The sequence below is a fragment of the Papio anubis genome, chromosome 5, assembly GCF_008728515.1.
Source record: "Papio anubis isolate 15944 chromosome 5, Panubis1.0, whole genome shotgun sequence".
NCBI lineage: Eukaryota > Metazoa > Chordata > Mammalia > Primates > Cercopithecidae > Papio > Papio anubis.
In genome coordinates, this window is record NC_044980.1 from 112071405 (window position 1) to 112096869 (window position 25465).

General features: G+C 37.1%; 1 protein-coding gene across 11 annotated transcripts in view; it reads left to right on the plus strand.

Annotated features, from left to right (window-relative positions):
- The window catches only part of DMXL1 (Dmx like 1), a 175054-nt gene that overhangs the window by 17209 nt on the left and 132380 nt on the right, over positions 1-25465 (plus strand). For 8 of the 11 annotated variants that reach the window (XM_031666421.1, XM_021939615.2, XM_003900023.5 and 5 more), the window contains 6 exons: positions 7518-7643; positions 11127-11198; positions 14090-14168; positions 19086-19218; positions 23396-23462; positions 25072-25250. In XM_031666421.1, the coding sequence (XP_031522281.1) occupies positions 7518-7643; positions 11127-11198; positions 14090-14168; positions 19086-19218; positions 23396-23462; positions 25072-25250 (656 nt within the window). Of the gene's footprint in view, positions 1-6297; positions 7067-7517; positions 7644-9569; positions 9703-11126; positions 11199-14089; positions 14169-19085; positions 19219-23395; positions 23463-25071; positions 25251-25465 lie in introns of those variants that run through there. The other 3 variants (XM_031666422.1, XM_031666424.1, XM_031666425.1) reach the window with 3 other exon arrangements.

The following is a 25465-nucleotide window of genomic DNA, read 5'->3' on the forward strand; positions in this document are numbered from 1 at the left end:
AAGGCTTCACCATATTGGCTAGGCTGGCCTCTAACTCCTGACCTCAGGTGATCCACCAGTCTCGGCCTCCCAAAGTGCTGGGATTACAAGTGTGAGGCACCATGCCCAGCAGTGTTTGCTTTATATGCTTGAGAGCTCTGGTGTTGGGTGATGGAGATATTTATAATTGTTATATCCTATTTCTAGATTGACTGCTTTATCATTATATAGCAATCTTTGTCTCTTTATAGTCTTTGATTCGTAGCATATTTTATCTGATGTAAGTATAGCTAGTCCGGCTATTTTTTGGTTTTCAGTTGCATGTAATATCTTTTTTCACTCCTTTACTTTCAGTCTATGTATGCTTTTATTGGTGAGGTGGGTTTCTTGTGGACAGTATATAGTTGGCTCTTTTTTCTTCATTTATTCAGCCACTCTGTGCCTTCTAATGGGAGAATAAAGCCCCTTTACATTGTGTTATTAGGTTGGTGCAAAAGTAATTGTGGGTTTTCCTTTTAAAAAAAATATTATTGGTAAGTAAGGATTTACTACTGGCATTTTGTTGTTTTTCTGGTTGTTTTTCTACTCCTGTCTTCCTTTCTTACTGTCATCCTTTGTGGTTAAATGCTCTTCTCTGATAGTGTGTTTTACTTTGTTACTGTTTATTTTTAAAGAATTTATTATTGGTTTTGGCACTGTGGCTACCATGAGGGCTCACATAAAACATCTTACTGAAGTGCATTATTGTCTTAAAGCTATGACAGCTTATATCTCAAAGAATAGAAACAAATAAAAATAAAATTCTATATTCACATTTTTGGCTTTCAGTTATCTTAATTTGCATGTTTTTATATTGCTTATCTCTTAAAAAGTTACTGTAGATATTGTTTTTGATAGATTTGTCTTTTGGGCTTCATAATAGAGTTATGAATAGGTTACACACCACAATTATAGTATTCTTCTAAATTTGTATGTGACTTAATTTTTCTATTGAGTTTTATATCTTCCAAAAAAATTTTTTTTTTGCGTGTTAGTGGTTTGTTTCATGTTGAAGAACTCCCTGTAGCATTTTTGCAAGTCTTGAAGGTGGTGGATTTTGTCACCCTTTGGGAAATACTTTATCTCTCCTTCATATTTGAAGGATAACTTTGCTGGCTACAGTATTTGTAGAAGACAGTATTTTGTCTTTTAGCATTTTGAAAGTGTCACCTAGCTCCTTCCTGGCCTATGTGGTTTCCCTTGATGAATCTTTTGCCAGACAAATTGGAGCTCCTTTACATATATATATATTTTTGAGACAGAGTCTCATTCCATCACCCAGGCTGGAGTGCAGTGGCATGATCTCAGAATCACAGCAACCTCTGCCTCCTGGATTCAAGCGATTCTCACGCCTCAGCCTCCCAGGTAGCTGGAATTACAGGTGTGCCCCACTTCACCCTGCTTATTTTTGTATTTTTTAGTAGAGATGGGGTTTTGCCATTTTGGCCAGGCTGGTCTCAAACTCCTGGCCTTAAGTGATCCACCCACCTTGGCCTCCCAAAGTGCTGGGATTACAAGCATCAGTCTTGTGCATAGCTGCTTCATTTTTGGTGCTGCCTTTTTATTTATTTATTTATTTATTTATTTAATTTTGAGACAGAGTTTCACTCTTGTTGCCCAGGCTGGAATGCAATGGCACAATCTTGGCTCACCGCAACCTCTGCCTCCTGGGTTCAAACAATTCTCCTGGCTCAGCCTTCCTGAGTAGCTGGGATTACAGGCATACGCCACCGCACCCGGCTAATTTTGTATTTTTAGTAGAGACGGGGTTTCTCCAGATTGGTCAGGCTGGTCTTGAACTCCAGACCTCAGGTGATCCGCCCGCCTTGGCCTCCCAAAGTGTTGGGATTACAGGCGTGAGCCACCGCACCTGGCTTTTGTACTGCTTTTAGAATTTTCTCTTTGTCCTTGACCTTTGAGAGTTTGATTATTTTATGCTTGGGGTTAGTCTTTTTTATTTTGAGAAGAGTCGCTTCACGCCCCCACCCTCGCCCATGCTGGAGTGTACAAGGATCTCGGGATCACTGCAACCTCCACCTTCCGGGTTCAAGCGATTCTCCTACCTCAGCCTCCCAAGTAGCTGGGATTATAGGCTCGCCACCACACCTAGCTAATTCTTTGTGTTTTAGTAGAGATAGGTTTTCACTCATGTTGGCGGCTGGTCTCAACTCCTGACTCCTCAGGTGACTACCAAGCCAGCCTCCCGAAGTGCTGGGATTACAGGCATGAGCCACTGTGCCTGGCCACTTGGGGTTAGTCTTATTTGGGTCAAATCTGTTTGGGTTTTTCTGGCCTTCATCTACCTGGATATTTATGTCTTTCTAAAGTTTTGGAAAGTTTTCTGTTATTTCTTTGGATAAGCTTTCTACTTCTTTCTCTTGTTCAAATCCCTCTTGAATGCCAATTCTTAGATTTCATTTTTCGAAGTAATTTTTTATATCTTGTAGGCAACTTCATTACTTTTCTTTTTTGTTTTTTTGTTCTCTGTATGTTTTTAAATAGCCTGTCTTTGAGCTCACTGATTCTTTCTTCTGCTGGATCCGTTATTCTGTGGAGAGCCTCTAATGAATTTTTTAGTTCAGCAAATGTATTTCTCAGTTCCAAGATTTCTGTTTGAGTTTTAAAAAATATTTCAATATCTTTATTAACTTTTTCTGATAAATTTCTGAATTGCTTGTTGTGTTATCTTAGAGATCACTGAATAGTTGTTTCCTTAAAACTATTTTGAATTCTTGGTCAGAGAGCTCACATATTGCCTACTGGTTAGGGTCAGGTACTGGTTCCTTGCTTTGTTTGGTGAGATCATGGTTCTGTGTTTGCTGCATGCATGCATGTGTTTGTTTATTTATTTATTTATTTGACAGTGTCTTGCTCTATTGCGTAGGCTGGGGTGCAGGGGTGAGATCACAGCTCACTGCAGCCTTAATTTACCAGGCTCAAGTGGTCCTCCCATCTCAGCCTTGTTAGTAGCTGGGACTGCAGGCACGTGTCACCACACCCAGCTAATGTTTTTATTTTTGTTTTTTGTAGAGGCAAGTCTTGCTGTGCTGCCCAGCCTGGTTTTAAACTCCTAGACACAAAGGATCCTCCTGCTTTGGCCTTCCGGTGTTGGGATTATAGGTGTGATCCACTGTGCCTGGCCTGCTGTTTCTCGTGGATGCGTGCACCTGTGTCTTTGCATTTATGGATTAGTTATTTATTGTAGTCTTTGGCTTGTTTTGGTTTATATTGGGTATCTTTATTTAGAGATTCTTCACTGCTAAGCCACTGCCCCTTTTTAGGCTCCAGGTGTTGGCCTTAAGTCCAGGTTCACCGTGGCTGTAGTAAACCGTCAAAGGGCCACGCTTCCTAAAGTGAGGAGATCCCACAGGAGGTGTCTCAGCAGAGTGGGAATGCTGGCTAAGGGTTCATGTGCTGGAAACCTGTGGGACAAACCTCCTACAGGGTAGTGTTACAACTGAACAGCCTCTCTCTTGTGGCATGTCCTTTGGCTGAGTTATGGAGCAGTATTTTCAGGGATGCGGATAATAGTGCCTGCCCTCTTTGTTTCTCCCTGTCCTCAGAGATATTTATTTAGGCACTTGTGGTGCTTCTTATGGGTTAGGGCTGTTACAGATATCCTGCTAGAGAACCCAAGATGGTGGGGAAGCTAGCTGTTCACCATAATCTCACTTTTTCCAGTATAGAAACAATGTTTGGGGAAGTTTTCTATGCCCTAGGTGCTGGGCAGAATTGGGGGAGGGGTGTTGTGAATGTGGAAGTCTCTTTGTCTTTTTTCATTTCTGAAAATTATCTTTTTTCATTCCTGTGGCCCCAGAACTGTCTTGTCTTCATATTTGAGTTCTGGGTTATTTCTGGTGATAATTTCAGCACTGTATATTTGTTTTGGATTTTCTTTTTATTTAAGAAAAATTCTTTTTTTTTTTTTTCCATATGGGGTCTTGCTGTGTTGCCCAAGCTGATCTCAAACTCCTGGGCTCAAGTGATCCTCTCTCCTTAGCCTCCTGATTAGGCGGCATTACAGGTGCGACATTGTATGCATCTATGTTTCATTTCCTTTGGAGGTGAGTGAAACACCACCTTTTTGGAGCCACAATTATTATTTTTTAAATAACAGCTTTTTTGAAATATAATTTACATACCATAAAGTTCACCCTTTCAAAGTGTCAATTTTGGTGGCTTTAGTGTATTAACAATGTCTATTGCCACAATCTGATTATAGAACATTTTCCTCACCCCCAAGAGAAATCCCGTGTCTGTTACCAGTCACTGTCTATTTGCCACTACCCCTAGCCACTGGCAGCTGCTATCTTACAGCCACTTACATTGCTTGTTTGCTTATTTATACCAACTGCCTTACTGACTCTATGAATCTGTCTATTCTGGAAAGTGAAATAATAAAACATGTGGTATTTTGTAAAGTTCATCCATGTTCTAGCTTTTATTAATACTTTTTATGGCTTAATAATAATCCGTTGTAGGGATATATACTATATTTTGTTTAGCCATGCACAGTTGATAGACATTTGAGTTGTTTCCCTTTGTGGCCATTATGAATAATGCTGGTATGAGCGTTGATGTACAAGTTTTTGTGTAGACATTTGTTTTCAGTTTTCTTGAATACAGTCATATCTTGTTTTCTTGCCGTTTCCTTTATTGCACTTCAAGTATTATGATTTTTACAAATTGAAGTTTTGTGGCAACCCTTTGTTGAGCAAATCTGTCAGTACTATTTTTTCCAGCTGCATGAGCTCACTTTGTGTCTCTGTCGCATTTTGGTAATTCTCAAACTATTTCACACTTTTATTATTATTATTTTTGAACAGAGTCTTGCTCTGTCACCCAGGCTGGAGTGCAGCAGCACGATCTTGGCTCAGTGCCACCTCTGCCTCCTGGTTTCAAACAAGCATGTCTGGCCAATTTTTGTATTTTAAGTGGAGACGGGATTTCACCATGTTGGCCAGGCTGGTCTTGAACTCCTGACCTCAAGTGATCTGCCTGCCTTGGCCTCCCAAAGTGCTGGAATTACAGATGTGAGCCACCATGCCTGGCCTCTTTTAAAATTATTATTATACCTGTTATGGTGATCAGTGATCTTTGTTACTATTGTAATGGTTGTGGAGTGCCAATGAACTGCGCTCCTCTAGGACAGTAAACTTAATAAATGTTTTGTGTATTGTGACTATACCACCAATTGGCTTTTCTCTCATATCTCTTTTCTGCTCAGAGCTCCCTATTCACTGAGACACAATGATATAGAAATTATAATAGTTACAACCCTACAGTGTCTTTTAAGTGTTCAAGTGAAAGGAAGAGTTGCACATCTCTTCCTTTAAATCAAAAGCTAGAAATGATTAAGTTTAGTGAGGAGGGTGCGTCGAGATGGGCCAAAAGCTAGGCCTATTGTGCTAGTTAGCCGTTGTAAATGCAAAGGGCAAATTCCAAAGGAATTAGAGCAAATCTAAATTGTAAACATGTAAAATTCAACACAATATTTTGAGAAACAGTGACAATTAGTATTCTCAAAATTTAATATCAAGTAGAAAAATTAGTTTCTAAATTATGTGAAAGACAACTTCTCTTAAAATTAGCCTTTGGAATTTATTCTTGCTAATGATCTTATGACAAGTCCTATGATCCCACCATGGATATTTATATAGGAGAGGAGATCATCATGTGGTTTTTTTGTTTGTTTGAGCCAGTTCTTTTCACTTTGTGATACTAGTGGAATCATACTTGATTATTCTTTCTTATTTTTAGGTAAAATTCCAGGCAAACATGTTAAGTAGGCTAGGCCCTGTTGGTGCCATGGAAATAGCAGGAAACCAAGAATCAAGAGATCAGGTTCTGAAGCCCACTCTGCCGTTAAGACGCTATCAACTTATTTGGGCCTTGATTTTCTTTTCCATATAGCACATTCATTTGTATGTTCTCTCAAGTGCCATTTTAAATATTTTTTTGATAGCATATACAGAATAATTTTGGTTTTGGTAGAAATTAAGATAAAGTATATATGAAGTTTTTTTTTTTTTTGAGATGGCGTTTCGCTTTTGTTGTCTAGGCTGGAGTGCAGTGGCGTGATCTCAGCTTGCTGCAACCTCTACCTCCTGGGTTCAAGCGATTCTCCTGCCTCAGCCTCCCAAGTAGCTGAGATCACAGACATGCATGACCACGCCCGGCTAATTTTGTATTTTTAGTAGAGACAGGGTTTCTCCGTGTTGATCAGGCTGGTCTTGAACTCCAGACCTCAGGTGATCTGCCTGCCTCCGCCTGCTAAAGTACTGGGATTACAGGCGTGAGCCACTGCGCTCAGCCTGAAGTATAATTTTTAAATACATGTGCTTGTGCAGAAATGAGGAGCAAGTAGAGAGTTGATAAAAACTTTATGAACTCAGGTTGGAAAACAGTTTGTGTTAAATGTTTTATTATTGTAACGTGTTCCAGCCTATAATATGAATCCTAGGAGAACAACCATGTACCTGTAATGGAAGAAACTCCTGTGATCAAAGAAGGTGGTAGGGAAAAGGATACACACAAAAAGAGTTCTAGTTGGGAGAGTTATGTTAACTGTTGTAAAATTGAAAAAGAGCTATGAAATGCCTGCCAACAAGTCTTGAACTGTGTATACTTTCTTTTGTTGTGGTGACTGTTTTTGTGAAATCAAATGTTTCATTTATTCCATTTATAAATTATTAGCTGCATTCTAGGCCCTTGTTTTAGAATTGAAGACTAGAGTAGAGAACAAGATGAACTTGAATCCTTCCTTTTTGGAATTTAACTTTTAATAATAGATATGGACAATAAACAAGACATTTAAAAATTGTGATATATGCCATGAAGAAAATAAACCGTAATGTGATAGAAAGTAATGGGAGAGATAGTGGTTGGGAACTGTGACCTGAATGTTGGAAAACAGCTAACTAGAAAAGACCAGGCAGATAAACACCTTGAGATGGAAAAAGGAACAGAAACAAGAGCCAACTGAGAGAAGGAAAGAATAGCCTGAGATGGGGTTATGGAAGGACCACCATTTAGGATACTGACCATGGTAAGTTGTTGAGATTTTATTCCAAGTGCAGTGAAAAACTATTGAGGGGTTTAAGCAGGGAAAATTACTTGGTGCAATAAACATTTTTCAAATATCACTCTTTGTGGAAATGCATTAGAGGGAGGCAAAAATGGAAGTTCACTATTAATAGTAGGAAAGGAGAGAAATATCGTGGTTTGGTTTAGACAAGGGTCATTCATTGGAGATGAAAAAAGTGGACAAAGTTGATGCATATTTTGCAGATAGGACTGACAGAATTTGCTAATAGGCTGTATATTGGGAGGTAAGGGAAATAGTTCCAAGTACAGATTTTTTTTGAAGAAAACATCTAAAATTGGTCTTTTAAAACATTTATTCTCCCTGCCTTAAAACGTGATAGTTAATACTAGTATTCTACATGGTAAATGTTTCCTTGACACTTCTATCATTTTTATTTTATTTTGTTTTTTAGGCTTATGCATCTGGATGTGACATTGTAATACTGGGAAGCGATTTTGAAAGATTACAGATAATCCCAGGAGCTAAACATGGAAATATTCAAGTGGGATGTGTAGACTGTTCAATGCAACAAGGCAAGGTTTGTAATCTTGTAATATACAAATTTGTTTGGAATATGGTTTTTGTCAGGATAATCTCTGAAGTATGTATTTCCTATTGAATTAGAGACTTGGCTTTGTTTCAAAGATAGTGTAGCTAGAAAAATTTTTGGCTCTCTAAGATGCATTCCAAGAGTGCCAGAAATTCTATTCTTATATAATTTTAAATTATAGCATCATCTTCTCTGAGAAAGAAATATACTACTTACTGATATAGAATGAGTCTAAAGCTTACGTATTTAAAAGGTGATTGGATTGGGGGAAAGGAGTAACAATAAATCTTCAACATTTACAAATAAACTAAAGGAAATGATTTAGAGCTTGTTTGTTTGTAAACAGGTAGTTATCTCCTTGTAACTTCTGTGTAACAAGGGCTGTGTAACTTTGTGGAAATGAAAAACTCTTCTAGAGTTTATAATATTCTAAGCCCATAAGAAAAGTGAAAAACTTTATCTGGACTTCTATTTGCATATGAAAAGTAAAAAGGTAGCCTTGAAAGTAAAATAGTAACAACAAAAACAGAGGAAACAAAGTATAAAATTCTTCTAGATCAGGTTAAATACAGTTCCTATAGTACCAGAATGAGAAAGTCATACTAGTAGGCAAGGCAGCATAATATATAGCTTAAAATAACTCCATGTAGGCATAGATGGTAAGGCCTATGTATAGTCGTAGCAAGACTGGACTGAACTTTGCAAATATACTCATATGGTTCCACTAGAACATTTTGTGTAAGGAATCAAATTCGTCATATAAGAGTCCATGAACCCAATCATTTGTTTTTAAATCTAATCTTCATTTGAGGTAAACCTTCTAGTATTAAAAGTTGCTTCCTGGGACCTAAAGATACTAATTATAAAAGGAGTTTCTGTTTTCTCAATCTTTACCTATTTGTTGAACTACTATTCTTTTTGTTACATGGTATTCCTTCCCTTTAATATAGTTACAAGTATCCCCTATCTTTTGTTGAGGCCTCTGATGACTTCTTGCTATACAACAAAAATGCTCTTTATTATGGAATGCTGAAGATCCTTTATTTTTTTATTTTTTTTTCTTTGAGATGGAGTCTCACTCTGTTGCCCAGGCTAGAGTGCAGTGGCGCAATCTTGGCTCACTGCTGCCTCTGCCTCCCGGGTTCAGGTAATTCTCCTACCTCAGCCTCACGAATAGCTGGGATTATAGGTGCCTGCCATCATACCCAGCTAATTTTTGTATTTTTAGTAGAAACGGGGTTTCACCATGTTGGTCGGTCTGGTCTCAATCTCCTGACCTCGTGATCTGCCCTCATTGGCCTCCCAAAGTGCTGGGATTATGTGAACCACGGCGCCCAGCCTATCCTTGAGATTTTTATTTTCATTCTCTTCATGTTTGTTTGGTCTCCTAGCTCTTCTGTTCTGTAATCTTTCTTAACTGTATAAAAACTTGCTTAATACTATCTAGACTCACATGGAGTTGGTTAATGTTAAAAATCTAATTTAATACTTTCCAATATGGGCTATCTTTTTGTAATAGACTATATGACAGTCCAGGTTAGAATGAAGAAATCATGGCCAGGTGTGGTGGCTCTTGCCTGTAATCCCAGAGCTTTAGAAGGGTCAAGGTGGGCAGATCGCTTGAGACCAGGAGTTTGAGACCAGCCTGGGGCAACCCTGTCTCTATAAAAATAAAAATAAAAAGTAAATAACCGGACGTGGTGGTATGCTTCTGTAGTCCTAGCTACCCGGGAAGCTGAAGTGGGAGAATCACTTGAGCCCAGGAGTTCCAGGCTGCAGTGAGCTCTGATTGCACCACGCACTGCAGCCTGAGTGACAAAGCAAGACCCCATCTCTAGAAAAACAAAAAGAGGAATTAAGAAGTCATTTGGTTTTATAATCATTCTAATGAAGAAATATTTTCTTCATTTACAGATATCGGTATTATCAGAGTGGTTCCTTAAAGTATCAGGAAGAAAATTGGCAGGTTCTGGTACCCGGGGACTTTTGACTGTTTGCATTTAAGAAGGAAATGTTCTTTGGGAAGCCAAGGCAGGTGGATCATGAGGTCAGGAGTTCAAGACTATTATGGCCAAAATAGAGAAACCCCGTCTCTACTTAAAAATACAAAAAAAAAAAAAAAAAAAAATTAGCTGGGCATGGTGGCAGGCGCCTGTAATCCCAGCTACTCAGGAGACTGAGGCAGGAGAATCGCTTGAACTCGGGAGGCAGAGGTTGCAGTGAGCCGAGATCCCGCCATTGCACTTCAGCCCGGGTGACAGCATGAGACTCTGTTTCAAAAAAAAAAAAAAAAAAAAGGAAATGTTAACATCATAGGCACCTGTATTTTTATTACTGCTGTTTTTTTCTTCGTACTGTACTACCACCTAATTCATTTTTCTGAGAAAATTAATCCTCATTTATCCTGTTATTCATCAGCTTCAAAATATTCTTAGCCCATTACCTTGGAAAAGTTCAAATTGTTCACCTTGGTGTGAGGCATTTTACAACCTGGTTCAGACCTGCCTTTTTAGTCTCAGGTACTCTATTCTGTTAGAAGGAGCACTCTCTTCTTGGTGGGATGGTGGTCATTCACCTCTAAACATATATTACCTGTTTTAATGTTTACACCTGTGTTCATACTATGCCCTATTTATAAAGTTGAATACTTGCTGCTTTTTGAAATCCCACCCATAATTAAAGGCCCAAATTAACACTTCCTTCAGATCAGTGCAGCACAAGTGAGATCTATATCCTAAGAACTCAGAATGCTTAAAATATCCATTCACAGTTTTTTTCTCCATATGTATGTTGTGTCCTCATACCTTCCTCTTTACTAGATCATATGTTCTTTTTTCTATCCATGATCCATTCATTTAATCTCTCTCTGTCTGTCTGTCTCTCTCTGTTTGATTTCTGATATTTTGATGTTCTTCATATGAGACTCACTCAAGTTTTAGTAGTAGTGACCTTATAAGACAGAGCCAGGAAAGGTTATGATCCATCAATTTAAAGAGTAAATTCAAAGGATAAATAAAGTAAAATATGTTTTAAAATGTACTCAGGAGTTTCTAGAGGAATAGACCTAAGTTATATTTTTGAAACGTTAATATACACTGACAGAATTATGAATTTTGAGGATGGATGACAACAATTAACATTTACTGTGCATATTGTATGTCACTTATTATATGCTAGGTGTTTTACAAGTGTTATTTCAACCCTCAAAATAATGCTGTTAGGAAGATAGTGTGCATATTATGAACACTGATATGGAAACTAATGTTTGGAGAGATTAAGTTGTTAGTTACATAGTAAGTAGCAGTTTAGGATTCTAATGCAAATGTGATAGTCTTCAAAACTGACATTCTTAAGCATCAGTGAGTGAAATTGTGTGTATTGGCATAAAGTTACAGTATTCATTTCTTTGCTTTTTTTGATTCATAAGTAAGTTAACATATCCCTGATAAGTTCTTTTTTTCTTTTTAAAAGATTGCAGCATCTTATGGAAACGTTATCTCCATTTTTGAACCAGTTAACCTACCGAAACAAAAGAAAAATTTGGTCAGTAATTTATGATTTTTTCTTTTAGGAATTGAAATGTGTTAAGTATTAAAAGAGCATAAAATCAGAGTGATCATCGAGTACATCAGTATAACTTATATACTATAATTGAACCTACATGTTAAATTCCATTTTGATATTAAAAATATATTTAAATTTTTCATTGGAATAGTTAAAATAAATCGTGCCGATGAATTGTTAAAATGCTTTATTATTTTATCTCTGAAATTTTAAATTTTATAATATTTCAAGAGTCAGTAACCTAAAGTTTGGCACTTACTTTATTGCTAGTATCAAATACCCTCGTCCAGCCATATGTAGTACTTTTTCTTTGTTTTATAATCTACCTTTATACAGGTTTTTTGCCTCTTCAGGGCTTAACTTTCTTGCATTATTTAGATCATGTAATACAATCGTTAATAGGTCAGTGAATGTTTTTCTTTATAAGGAAGCTGTACTCAGAAATAGTTCTGAAAACTGGTTACCCAATAGTTTATAAATATTTGGATCATGTTAGTAGATTTTATAGGTTCTTTAATGCTCATGCCTGTAATCTTCTCTACTTAAGAGGCTGAGGCAGGAAGATTGCATAAGGCCAAGAGTTTGAAACCAGCCTGGGCAACATTTTTAAAACAGTTTAGCCAGGCATGGTGGCGCATGCCTATAGTCTCAGCTGCTCAGGAGGCTGAGACGGGAGGATCATTTGAGCCCAAAAATTTGAGGTTGTGGTGAGCAATGATTGCAGCACTGCATTCCAGCCAGGGTAACACAGAGAGACCCTGTCTCTGAAAATAAAAATAAAAACAAACCATCTGAAAGAAGATAAGTATAGTGTCATTGAAAGAGCAATGTTTTGGGGGTCATAGGACTGATTTCTATTTCTGAGTCTGTCTAGCTAGTTGGTCTTAGGTAAGTCAGCCTTATGAAATTCTTTGCTCAACTCTCAAATTGATTAATATCTATTCAGTCTTGATAGGAATATTATTAGGCTAACATGTCAAAGACCATTTAGAAATACATTAATTATAAAGGACTAAACTGTTTTAATAGCAGACATACCTTTATATATCTTTTGATAGTTTTCGTATCATCTTCACTTAGCTCATTAGTATTTTACAAATTACTTCAAACCTAGTTTGTACAGCTATTATTTCTTCTTTTTACGAATAAGGCAGTAGAGTAGGCTCAAAGAATATAGTGACTTGACCAGTGAAACTGCTGTTAAGCCACAGAACTAAGAGTAAAACCATCTGTATTGATTCCTAGGTGTGAGCGTCCTTTTCTTATCTTGTGTTGATGAAAACTATTTTCTGAGTTAATTGATATTTATCTTTAAATTTCACAGTAGTGTTCACACTTCTGATTTCTATTTGTTTTTACAGATTGCCTAGTGAATCCAATATTTGAGCCTCTTTAAGGCTTAAGAATTAGTAATTGGCAGTACTAAAAAGAAATTTTTTAGGTGATTACCCTACCCAGCCCAATTGAACAGTGTATTTCAATACTCAATAAATATTTATTAAATAAAATAAGTGGCTTTTGAAAATCACTATGTTATGTTAAAATGCCTTTATTGGGAAAGATAAAATAGAGAATTTCAGTGTTTGCCCATTTTCTCCTTTACTAATTATGAATATAATGTATAAAACTCAAAAAGAGGCTGGTTTGTTGGCTTATCAGCACTGACTTTGCAGAAGGGATAATAAAAACTTGAAGAAGGGCTAAAGTGGATCAAATGGTAAAGTTACAGACTTGAAAGATGTATAGAATATATGATTCTAGAATATAGTCTCAGAATCTTCAGATCATTGTAAAAATATTTCCTTTTCTTTGTATATTACAGAGTATTCTTTTAAGATGGTGGTCTTCATGAGAATTGCACATCACAACTACTGTTGGGTATATGTGCCCAGATCCTGCCCTGGGAATTTCTAAATCTGTAGCTGTAGGATTGTGTCAATGCACTTATATGTCTTGTTCTAGAGAGGGTTCTGGTATGTACTGTGATTGAAAGACGTTCCTGCAAGACAGTGTTTCATGAAAGCATATTCTGTAGGTCACCTATGTCAAAATCACCTGGGGTGTTAAAGTACAGGTTTCTGTGCCCCATCCTGAAACTTTTGAACCTGAATTTTTGGGCACAGGTCTTGGAAATTTGAATTTTTAGTAACATCTCAGGCTATTCTTTGTTGTACCAAAGTTTGAGAGCCACCACATTAAGAGAGTATGAATCTCAATCTGTAATTGGGCTGTGAACTTAGCTTAGTGTAGGCCACAACCTGAATTTAAAAAGAGAATGAAAGTATCAGAGTATGTCACATGTAATAAGGATAAACGTAGGTTGTATTTATTTGTATGTGTATGTGTTCTGGGTCACAATACATTGTATATTTCTTACTGATTTGCAGGCAGAAAAAAGGGGAAAATTTTGCTTTAAGAAGTTGTAAGGCGATAAATTATATAGTAGTATCAAAACGTTACATCTTTTATTCTGAATATTCCCACATACCATTATGATCTCAGATGGGGATAAAACAGTAAAGGAGAAGAAAACATCAAATAGTAAAGCCACAGACACATTTAAAATTAAATTTTTAACTGTAACTGTAGTAATAATAAATTAATAATTAAATCTGAGGTTAATAAGACTGTTATCCAAGGTAGCATATGGTTATTGGCTGTTTATACTAAAGATAGAATTTTGACCACCAGTAATGGATATTCTCTCACATGTCTTCTTTATCATATATTCTCTATTTTTGTTGACTGAATTGAACATTTTGTTATCTTTAAAATTGTGTTATTGTAAGAATAGCAAGCGTAAACGTACACATTTGACAGAGAAAAGATGCCAATCATAATGGGCTAAATGACTCTTTTCTTAATTTTAGGAATTATATAGTCAGTGGCAGAAAAGTGGCCAATTTTTTCTGGAATCAATAGCACACAATATAACTTGGGATCCCACAGGTAAGAAAATAAGCAGGATTAACTAAAATGAAGTATCATTTGCCTAGTTGTTCTTATTTTTATTACTCTCATGTATTTTACTTCTGCTGTGTGTAAGATTGTGGGGAATACCAAAGAGGTAAAATGGATTACCCTTTTAGAGTTTATACTGAAACGAAGACAGATATGCACTGTAAGAAATGAGAGAATGTTCTAAGTGCCATAATAGGATACCCATTGTTTTTGGAAAGAGATATTTCTCTGGAGAATTAAGGTTTTATTGAAAAGGAGTCTTTGGACCTGAGAGTAAACAGACTTTAGCAATGAAGCTTGAGTAGATGGAACAGGAAAAAAGTGAAGTTTAAGAAAATATATGCCGGGCGTGGTGGCTCACCACTTTCCCAGCACTTTGGGAGGCTGAGGTGGGCAGATCACCTGAGGTCGGGAGTTCGAGACCAGCCTGACCAACATGGAGAAACCCCATCTTTACTAAAAATACAAAAAATCAGCCAGGCATAGTGGCGCATGCCTGTAATCCCAGCTACTTGGGAGGCTGAGGTTGGAGAATTGTTTGAACCGGGTAGGTGGAAGTTGCAGTGAGCTGAGATCATGCTATTGCACTCCAGCCTTGGCAACAAGAGTGAAAATCCATCTCAAAAAAAAAAAAAAGAAAATATAATGAATATTTGTATCAATTATCTATTTCTGCATTAGAAAAGCATCCTCCAAAATGATGGATGGCTTAAAACATCCATCATTTTGTTGCTTATGATTCTATTGGTCAGGAAGGCTCTGTGGGAATGGCTTGTCTATTGTTCCATGTGGTAGTGACTGAAGCAGTTTATCTGCAGCTAAAAGATCCAAGAAAGGCTTTGTTCACATATCTGGGCCTTGCTGCTTACCATCTACTGCAGTGCCTTTGTTCTCCTCCACATGGCCTCTTCTGTGGCTCTCTCTAGCAGAGCAGCCTGGATTTTACATGGTGGCTGCATTCTGAGAGTGAAAGTGGAAGCTACAAGGAAGTCCCAGAATGTTATTCCTGCCACATTATATGGTCACAAGTCCAGCTAATATTAAGGGATGGCAGACATAGACTCCACCTCTTGATGAAAGATATGGCAAAGTCATATTACATGGGGGCATCAACATAGGGAGACATAATTTATTGGGAGCCATTTTTGCCATTCTACAAAAGTGACCGAAGGCACAGAGAAAGAAAGCATAAGATACATTATAATAAGGATTAGTACTTCACTGGGCTGAGTCTCAGTGGTGGTAAGGAGATAAGACCTTACCGTGTTATAGGAGACCTTTAAAGTCATGCTAAAAAATTTGAATTTAATTATTTATGGTTGTCTAAAAACTATAGATTTTCAAAAGAGGCTAGTAATGTAAGATTTATGGTTTTGCGAGATTGGTCTGCCAGCAGTGAGTTAGAAGGGTCAGTGGCAAATGGAACAGGAGAAGGAGTGACCTTTGGAGAGGTTGTAGTCTCATTAGTCTGGATGAGAAATAAGAACTTATTTCAATGCCTTTTCCATAGTAGGTGCTGAATTAATATTAAATGAATTAATGAATAGTGAAAGGTATACATGGATGTGAAATGTGTTTAGGCAGTAGAATTGACATTACTTGACAACTGGATTTGAAATACTTTGAGAGTATCTATGACCACACAAAGAGTAATATGTAGGAGTTAGAGGTAGTGGAACATAAGGTATTAATTGGATATGTGGACCTTGAGAAGCTTGTATATCATAAAGCAATGTGTATAGACATTTGAATCTAGAACATAGAAAGTTATCTTTAGGGCTGGGCACGGTGGCTTACACCTGTAATATCAGCACTTTAGGAGGCTGAGTGGGGAGAATTGCTTGAGCCCAGGAGTTTGAGACCAGCCTGGGCAATATAGGGAGACTCCATCTCTACAAAAAAATTTTTGGCAAGTTAGTCAGGCTTGGTGGCCAGCACCTGAGGTCTCAGCTACTCAGGAGGCTGAGGTGGGAGGCTTGTTTGAGCCCAGGAGGTTGAGGCTGCAGTGAGCTGTGGTCGTGCTACTGCATTCTAGCCTGGGTGACAGCAAGACCTTGTCTCAGAAAAAAAAAAGAAAAAGGAAAAAAAAAGTTATCTTTGGAACATAGAAATAGAAGTCATCAGAGAGAGAAAAATATTTTTAGATGGTGTTGGTAAACTGATTAATGCCTTTCTTTTGTGTCCAAATTTACTATTGTATCTTGCCTAAATCATAAGATTTTCTGTTTTAGACTTTTTATGCTTTTTTCCTGCTTTAATATCCGTAATATCCTGCTTTAATATCCATAATTTAATATCTGTAATAGCTAATTCTTAGAGTTTGAAATCAGTATACCATATTATATCTTACCTACTTTTGTTCCATTCCATACCTGGGATTAATTTTGTATTCTGTATTAAATTCTTAATCTTTTATGGGATATCTTAATTTATCTTCAGTTTATATTAAGCAAAATAAAACTTGTATTTGTTGGTAAGTTCAAAAGTGGAATAATCAACATATTTAAATGGAATGTTTCATTACTTCTTGTGCTTTTTTTCTTCCCCTGTCTGTGAAACCTTCTGTCTAGTTGCTCTACTGTTTATTGAGCTTCTGCTTAGTACCTGGCCTGTGCTAGAGACTTTGTGCATATTATAGCTAATCCTTACAACAACTGTATTTAAACCTCAAATTTTGTAGATGAGAAAAATGGAAACTCAGAAATTGCCCAACTAGATCAAATTCACATGGCTAATTAAGCATCTTACTTGGGATTTAGACACAGGGATTTCTAATCTAAAGTCTATGCTAGAGATCTACTTTCCTTTTGAAACAAGAAAACGAGGGCCAAGCATGCTGGCCTGGCCCATGCTTGTAATCCCAGCAGTTTGGGAGGCTGAGGTGTGAGGGTTGTTTGAGCCCAGGAGTTTGAGACCAGCCTGGGCAACATAGTGAGACCCTGTCTCAGCAAAAAATTTTAAAAATAGTGATTATTCTAGAAATAAACAAATCTATAGTCTTTAATTGCCAAGGTGAATGCCATCTTTATTGTCAGTTTTTTTGCCAAAATTGCTTGTCTTTTGTGTGGATGATAGCGTGACCTTCTACTTAATTCCCAAGTCATAAAGTTGGGACTCTGTCCTTTAAACCTCTTGTTTTTTCCCTGTATTTATCTGGTGTCAAACCTTGGCAATTCTTTTTTTCATTTTTTTCTTGAGACAAGGTCTTGCTCTGTTGCCCAGGCTGGACTGCAGTGGCACAATCATAGCTCACTGCAGCCTTGACCTCCCAGGCTTGAGTGATCCTTTCATCTCAGCTTCCCTAGTGTCTGGTACTACAAACACATGTCTAACTAATTTTTGTAATTTTTTTTTTGTAGAGACAGGGTTTCACTGTGTTGCCCAGGCAGGTCTTGAACTCCTGGGCTCAAGCAGTCCTCCCACCTTGGCCTCCCAAAGTGGTGGGATTACAGGTGTGAGCCACTGCACCCAGCCTTGACAATACTTTTTGAAACGGCTTTCAGATGCTGGCTTTTTAAATATTTGGTTGAGATCCTTATGATTTACCATCTGAATTTTTAATTTTTTATTTATTTTTTTTTTTAGGCAGAGTTTCACTCTCTTGCTCAGGCTGGATTGCAATGGCGTGATCTCAGTTCACTGCAACCTCTGCCTCCCAGGTTCAAGCGATTCTCCTGCCTCAGTCTCCTGAGTAGCTGGGTTTATAGGCATGCTCCACCACACCCAGCTAATTTTGTATTTTTAGTAGAGATGGGGTTTCTCCACGTTGGTCAGGTTAATCTTGGACTCCCGACCTCGGGTGATCCACCCGCCTTGGCCTCCCAAAGGGCTGGGATTACAGGTGTGAGCCACCATGCCTGGTCTACCATCTGAATTTTTATAGTTAATTAACCAGGTTTAATAGTTTAATAGTTGGTTAGCCACACATTTATGTTTTCCTTGATGTTGTCTGTCTCTAGAGTTGTTTTCTAAGAAGTATTTTTAACCTTTGTATACTAGAGTCTTTAAAATCTCGATGAAAGTTACAGATTATCTTTCTGGAAAAATGCATATATTGTATGTGTGATTTTTGTATGTTATCTCAGTAGAGGGGGACTCACAGGCCTCGCCATCTGTTGACTGCCCCTCCTCCAGTTAAGCCTTCTTGTTCTAAAATACAGATCCAGTTTTATAACAACTCCCCCACAATCCCCCACTGCCACTTGAAAATCTTTTACTCCCAACTACCTATAACCTTGTCGAAACGCTATGAACTTGAAAAAGTCTTCACAGTCTCACCTTGGCATTTTTTCCATGGTAATTTTTTTTTCTAGGCTTTCCGTGTATGTTATTCCTTAACCTATACCAGGTTAAGAGGCATTCTTAGGAAAATATATGAACTTATATGTCTTCATGCCTTTGTTCATGTTAGGTTTCCTTTCTGAAATGCCTGTCTCTTCTGCTTATTCATCCATTAAGAACCAGGTTGCATTTCATCACTTTCCTGGCACTTTTACTACAGGTACACATTAATGTCTCCTTCCTGTGGGCTTCCATAAAGCTTTGCACACATTTCTATCATGTATATAACACTTTTACATGGTATCGTATTTCCATGTCTTTCTACTGAAATATGAACTCATGAAAAAGGGCAATGTTTTATTTGTCATTGTATTTCCAATGTCTAGCACAGTGCCTGGGACAAAGAAGATGCTCATTAAATATTTGTTAAATGAGAGATTATAAGATTTCTTCCTTTCTATCTCAAGGTATTTTAACAAAATTAAAATACAGCCTTCTCCTCTGTTCCTCAAAATGTATTTTTTTGATATTTGACTTTTTTAAGAAGTTGTTTTATGTGAAATTCTTGAACATGTAATTTAAGTCACTATTAAATAATATAAATGATGAATAATTTTTTTTTAGGCAGTCGTCTTTTAACTGGTTCGAGCTATTTGCAACTCTGGTCCAATACGAACTTGGAGAAGCCAACTGAAGATGAAAATTTAAATAAAACAGATCTTAACTTTGGAGATTGGAGATGCATTTGGCATTGCAAGTAAGCAATTAATTAGGGGAGTAAACTGATAAACCTATTGTTCTATGTGGTTTTATTATAAATGTATTTTAGTTGTATAAAACCACACTGACATAAAAAAGTGTTGCTTTTTAGTCTCTGGTATGCTTTTTCTTATACATAAATAATTTTCTATTTCCTGTGTTCTACAAATACATTTTTTAAAAATGTCAAATAAAATAGGAAGAAACATAAATGTGTAAGGCCTATATGAAGACCATTAAATACAAACTTGCCAAATTATATAAAAGTTAGATGACTTTCATGCTTTTGAATGGAAGACTTCCTATTGTGAAGAAATCTATATTTCCCACATAATCTATATATTGAACATAATCCTTACCAAAATCTGAGTCGAATTTCTATTGAGCATGGTTCTAAGCTCTGCTTAAAAGGACAACTATGGGAAAGTCAGAGAAATTCTGAAAGAAAGGAAGAATATAAAAAGAAGATATACAGTATAGTAAAATGAATTCTCATGCCACAGATGATCAAGCATTTTGTTATTGATGTAGGAACGGACAGATTAGGATCCAGGATTAGACTCTGAAGTGCAACGATGTGAGGCTCACTGCAATTCTTACTGCCTCCCCGGTTCAAACAGTTCTCCTGCCTCAGCCTCCTGAGGAGCTGGGATTACAGGCACGCGCCACCACACGCAGCTAATTTTTGTATTTTTAGTAGAGACGGGGTTTCACCATGTTGGCCAGTTTGGTCTTGAACTCTTGACTTCAGATGATCTGCCTGCTTCAGCCTTCCAAAGTGCTGGCGTTACAGTTGTGAGCCACCATGCCCAGCTGTAAGGTAGTATTTTATAGTAAGGAAAACTAGCTAGCTCTGTAGAGGGGAAATTAAGTTAGAGTCTTTCATACCTGATACCAAAACAAATGTGAGATGGAGGAAAAAATTTCTATAAAATGAAACAAAAATATTAGAGGAAAATACAGGTGAGATTTTATATTTTAGAGCTACATTGTGCAGTATGGTAGCCACTAACTGCATGTTATTATTGAGCACTTGAAATGCAACTAGTCCAAACTGAGATGTGCTGGACTTCAAATATTTAGTATTAAAAAAAGTGTAAAATATCTCTAACATTTTAAAAAATATGTTGAAATTAAAATTTTATATATTAGGTTAAATAAAAAATATAATTAATTTTGCCTGTTTCAACTTTTAAAAAAAATGTGGCTGATAGGAAATTTAAAAGTACATGTTTGGCTAAGTTTGTCATTTATGTTATATTGCTGTTTGACAAGAAATGCTGCTTTAGAGTTAGGGAAAGACTAAGAATGACTCCCAAACTGGAAATGGATAGGCTAGGAATAATTAATAGTTCTAACCGTATCAATAAAACGTTTCTATAAAGCAAAATGTCCACAAGGAAAGAAACACAAACATGAGGAGAAATATGTGCAGTTTTGGGCAAATTCGTTTTTAAAAGTAGGCCTTAAATTAGTTAGAAAAGAACAGGTATCACAATAGTAAGCAACTTTGGGCAATGGAGAGAAAATTTTAAGAAGGTATAGAACATATTAACAATAAGTGCGATAAAAGGTGTTCTCACTTGAAATCAAGAGTGTGAAATTTCAGAAAAAGGATGAATCTTATGTAATAGTGTTTAGAGAAATAGGTACTCTTGTATACTGTCAATAAGGGAGTAGAGTACAGTTGGTATTATTTTTTGAGATGGTGTCTCACTCTGTTGCCCAGGCTGGAATGCAATGGTGCGATCACAGCTCACTGCAAGCTCCACCTCCCGGCTTCACGCCATTCTCCTGCCTCAACCTCCCAAGTAGCTAGGACTACAGGCCCCCACTGCCACGCCTGGCTAATGTTTTCTATTTTCAGTGGAAACAGGGTTTCACTGTTAGCCAGGATGGTCTCGATCTCCCGACTTCATGATCCTCCTGCCTTGGCCTCCCAAAGTGCTGGGATTACAGGTGTGAGCCACTGCACCCCCCCGATATTGTCTTTTTGGAGCACACTTTGGAAGTATGATTCAACAGGCTTAATTTTTTTCATGTCCTTTAAATAAGTTTTCCAGATTTCATTCATTCATTCAACAAATATTTGTTGAATGGTTCCAGGCAGCTATAAAGATGCTTAGAATATTGCGATGAACAGATAGGGGTAGATAGAAAATAAACCAGTAGACTGGTATAATAGGATCTTAAGTGAAACTGACTAGATTTATATGAAGTGATAGCATAAATATCACGTATCAAAGTAAGGCAGACGTCCCATATGTAGAATTTACAGAGGAGATTTCAAAGGAGTTGGTTCCATGTATTTTGCAATCCTCGAATAGGTAATGGGTTAACATGTAGAAAGGGAATAGAATTTTGCATAAATAATTCTTTAGAAAGAACTGTAGGCCAGGCATGGTGGCTCACGCCTGTAATCTCAGCACTTTGGGAGGCCGAGGTGGGCGGATCACCTGAAGTTGGCAGTTCAAGACCAGTCTGACCAAGATGGCGAAACCCCATCACTACTAAAAATACAAAAATTAGCTGGGTGTGGTGGCACATGCCTGTAATCCTAGCTACTTGAGAGGCTGAGGCATGAGAATAGCTTGAACCCGGGTGGCAGAGATTTCAGTGAACCGAGATCACACCACTGCACTCCAGGCTGGGCAATAGAGTGAGACTCTATCTCAATAAAAAAAAGAAAAAAAAATAGTATTTTGTCTTAAGGATATCCTTAGGATTAACCAGATGTTCTGAAAATGTGTGTGCAGGCATGTTCACTTCTCTTTTTGTTGTTGTTGCAGCAAAAATTAGAAAACAGCAGTGAAAAATTATTTGAAATCATTGTAAACATATACAATGGAGTATCATAAGCCAATAAAATAATGTAGATCTGTACACCTGGAAAAATATACACATCTTTTGCATCTATATGCAAAGATGTTCATGACAAATTTTTGTTGTTGTTGTTTGAGACAGAGTTTTGCTCTGTCACCCAGGCTGAGTAGAGTGGTGTGATCTCGGCTCACTGCAACCTCCACCTGCCGGGTTCAAGCAATTCTCCTGCCTCAGCCTCCCAAGTAGTTGGGATTACAGGGGCGTGTCACCACACCTGGCTAATTTTTGGTATTTTTAGTAGAGATGGGGTTTCATCACGTTGGCCAGGCTGGTCTTGAACTCCTGACCTTGTGGTCTGCCCACCTCAGCCTCCCAAAGTACTGGGATTACAGTCGTGAGCCACCGTGCCTGGCCTGTGTCATATTTTTAATGGGTGGTAAATAATATGACTTCAGTTTCTAGCCCTACTTCTCCCACCTTTTTCTGCAGAAAGTAGAGAGAGCAGAGAAAAGGATTTGGAAGTTTATGTATTAAAATGTTAAGATTGGCTTTGTCTGAGGAAAGGATGTGGCAGTATTGGTGAAAAATATTAATGATTTCATTTTCTTTTTATCTACCTGTATCAACTTTTCTACAATGTATTATGCTTAAAATCAGAAAAAAAAAGTTATTTGTATCTGAAATGAAATGTGAGAGAATTCCTCTTTGGATATCTTTACAAATAAATTTAGTATTGACCTATCTAATCATGAATTTGGTCAAAGAAAAGGAAAGTAATGATAGTGGTGGGTGTCTTGAGATCAATATATATGAGTAGCTGTAAGGGAAGGCAATGAAGAGAAATGAACCAAAGTTCCTTTGAGAAGAAAAGGCAAGTATGTACCAAGTATATAGGTGAAGCTGGTAGGCTGAATCCCTAATTGCTGCAAGTCCCGTGTTAACCCACATATAATCTTTAATTAGGTAAGTATTACCCTAAGGCAAATTTATTATATATTATCCCTGAAAATGTATGTTGGCATATAGGGATCCATGGTTCTGGAAACTAGATTTCCAGATTTAAAAAATGAAACCATTCTCTCTCATTCTAAGGGAATGAAAGTTAAGACTTTTTTGTTTTAGACTTTAAAGATTTTGACAAGCCATTCCTTCCATGATTTTATGGATGGATGTTTTTATATTTAAAGTTTGTCTTACTAACTAGTTCATTTTTCAGGTACACAAAGATATGAGTGTGAAACTTATAAAATTTTCTGTCTTTTGAACCAATTGCTGATGTATAATTTTGAGAATATTGAACTTTTTCTTTTTAGTTTTCATTGCAAATTTTTCCTTATCTGTTTAATTTACAGAACTGCTTCCCAAGTTCATTTAATGAAATTTTCACCAGATGGAGAATTTTTTGCCACTGCTGGAAAGGTAAATTGTGAAAATGCTATTGCCAAATTATGTGTTTATAGTTTACTTTGAAACTTTAAAAACATTAACTGGCTTCATTCTTTTATTTATTTAACTTGAAAATAATAATTTCCATTAACAATTTTTTGTTTGTTTGTTTTGAGATAGAGTCTCCCTCTGTCACCCAGGCTGGAGTGCAGTGGCGCAGTCTTGGCTCACTGCAGCTTCCGCCTCCCAGGTTCAAGCAATTCTTCTGCCTCAGCCTCCCAAGTAGCTGGGACTACAGCCACGCGCCACCACGCCCGGCTAATTTTTGTATTTTTTAATAGAGATGGGGTTTCACCATATTGGCCAGGCTGGTCGCGAACTCCTGACATTACAGGCGTGAGCCACCTTGCCCGGCCATTAAAAATTTTAAGTAGCAGAAATTGACTACATTATTGTGGTGTTAAAAGACTGTGTGATATAATTGAAATAACACAGACATAGGGGCAGATCTGGATATAAATCTGCCATTTACCAGCTTTATCCTCTTGGGCAAGTTAATCTTCTTGAGCCTTTCTTTTCTCATATGTAATATGAGGAAAAAAACACCTACCTCATAGATCGTTAATCATAGGATTAATTTAGACAATATAGGCAGTATAGAGTCACCGGCACAGTGCCTTTCATGTAGTATACAATCAATAAAGCATAGCTTCAACTTACATTACGTTTTAGCTGATGTATATTAGGCTGTTTTTAATATATAAGACTTCATAGGCTTTCTAGAAAGATACTAGTAACCATTTCTTTAGTGTGCATACTTTGTTATTACCTGTTGATTTTAAAGCAATGTATTGCTTTGAAGTTATTTTTATTCATTGGTTCATAGAACATTTCATGAACTGCTAATAAGTCAAGTTATTGTTCTCATGGCTCAAAGCCTTCTGCAAACTAAGAGTGTAAGATACTCTAAAACCACAGTAAGGTTTTTGTTTTTTAGGAGAGAAGTGGAGCTGTTTATTCTGATTGACTTTACAGGTGGGAACTCAGTTATAGCTTAAAAGCAGTACCTGGTACATTCTAGTCTCCTTTGCTTTTCCCTTATTTCCCAAATTAGGACTATAAATTTGATTGTACATAGAGTATTTTATGTAGTATTTATATATTAACTTGTTATTTTCATCATCAACATTTTCTTTGAAAAGTCACATGAAAATTCATGAAAAAGTACTTTGTTGTTTTTTTTTCCCAATAATTAGCAGTCTTCATAAGTCTTCTAGTGGTATTGATTTCTTTTTTAATATTTGGCTTACTGGAAAAGAAATCCTTAGTTTTATCTTTCAGTCTTTCCTGAATGACTCCATTCCCCATACTCTAGTAATTAGCAAGCGTTTTTCTTGAACACATTACACACATTCATGCACTTCAGTTTTTAAAGCACAATTAGGGAATGCTAATAGAAAAGTGCCAGAATCAGAATTTTGTTCTTAATTCCTCTGTGCCCAACGTCTCTTCCCATCCCCAAGTTCTTGCCATTGGGGAGAAGAGTCTTACTTTTGCTGTTTGGAGAAAAGTCTTACTTTTGCTATTTGATTTAATCTTTAATTCTGATCTGCATGTTTTTCTGGTTTCTTTTTTTCCTTAGGATGACTGTCTTTTGAAGGTATGGTATAATGTAGAAAACTGGCGGACAGCTGTTACTTCTCCAGATAGAAGTTCAGAAAAACAATCCCAAGGAGAAACTGACTTTTCTTTTGTGTATCTGGCCCATCCTCGAGCCGTAAATGGATTTTCCTGGCGTAAAACAAGCAAATATATGCCTAGGTCAGTGGATTGGTCATTTTCCCCCACGTATTAAGGAACATCATCTTTGTTACTTTTGATTGCTTCTCTCACTTTTGAGAGTTCGTAGTTAATAGGACTTCTGAGCCTATGAAGATTGGAGTAATATTAAATAGTCTCTGGCCTGCACATCTCTGGCTGTGGGTCAACTATGTTTGATGCTTAGGATAAGAGCCATATTAAAGGAGTTTAAGCTG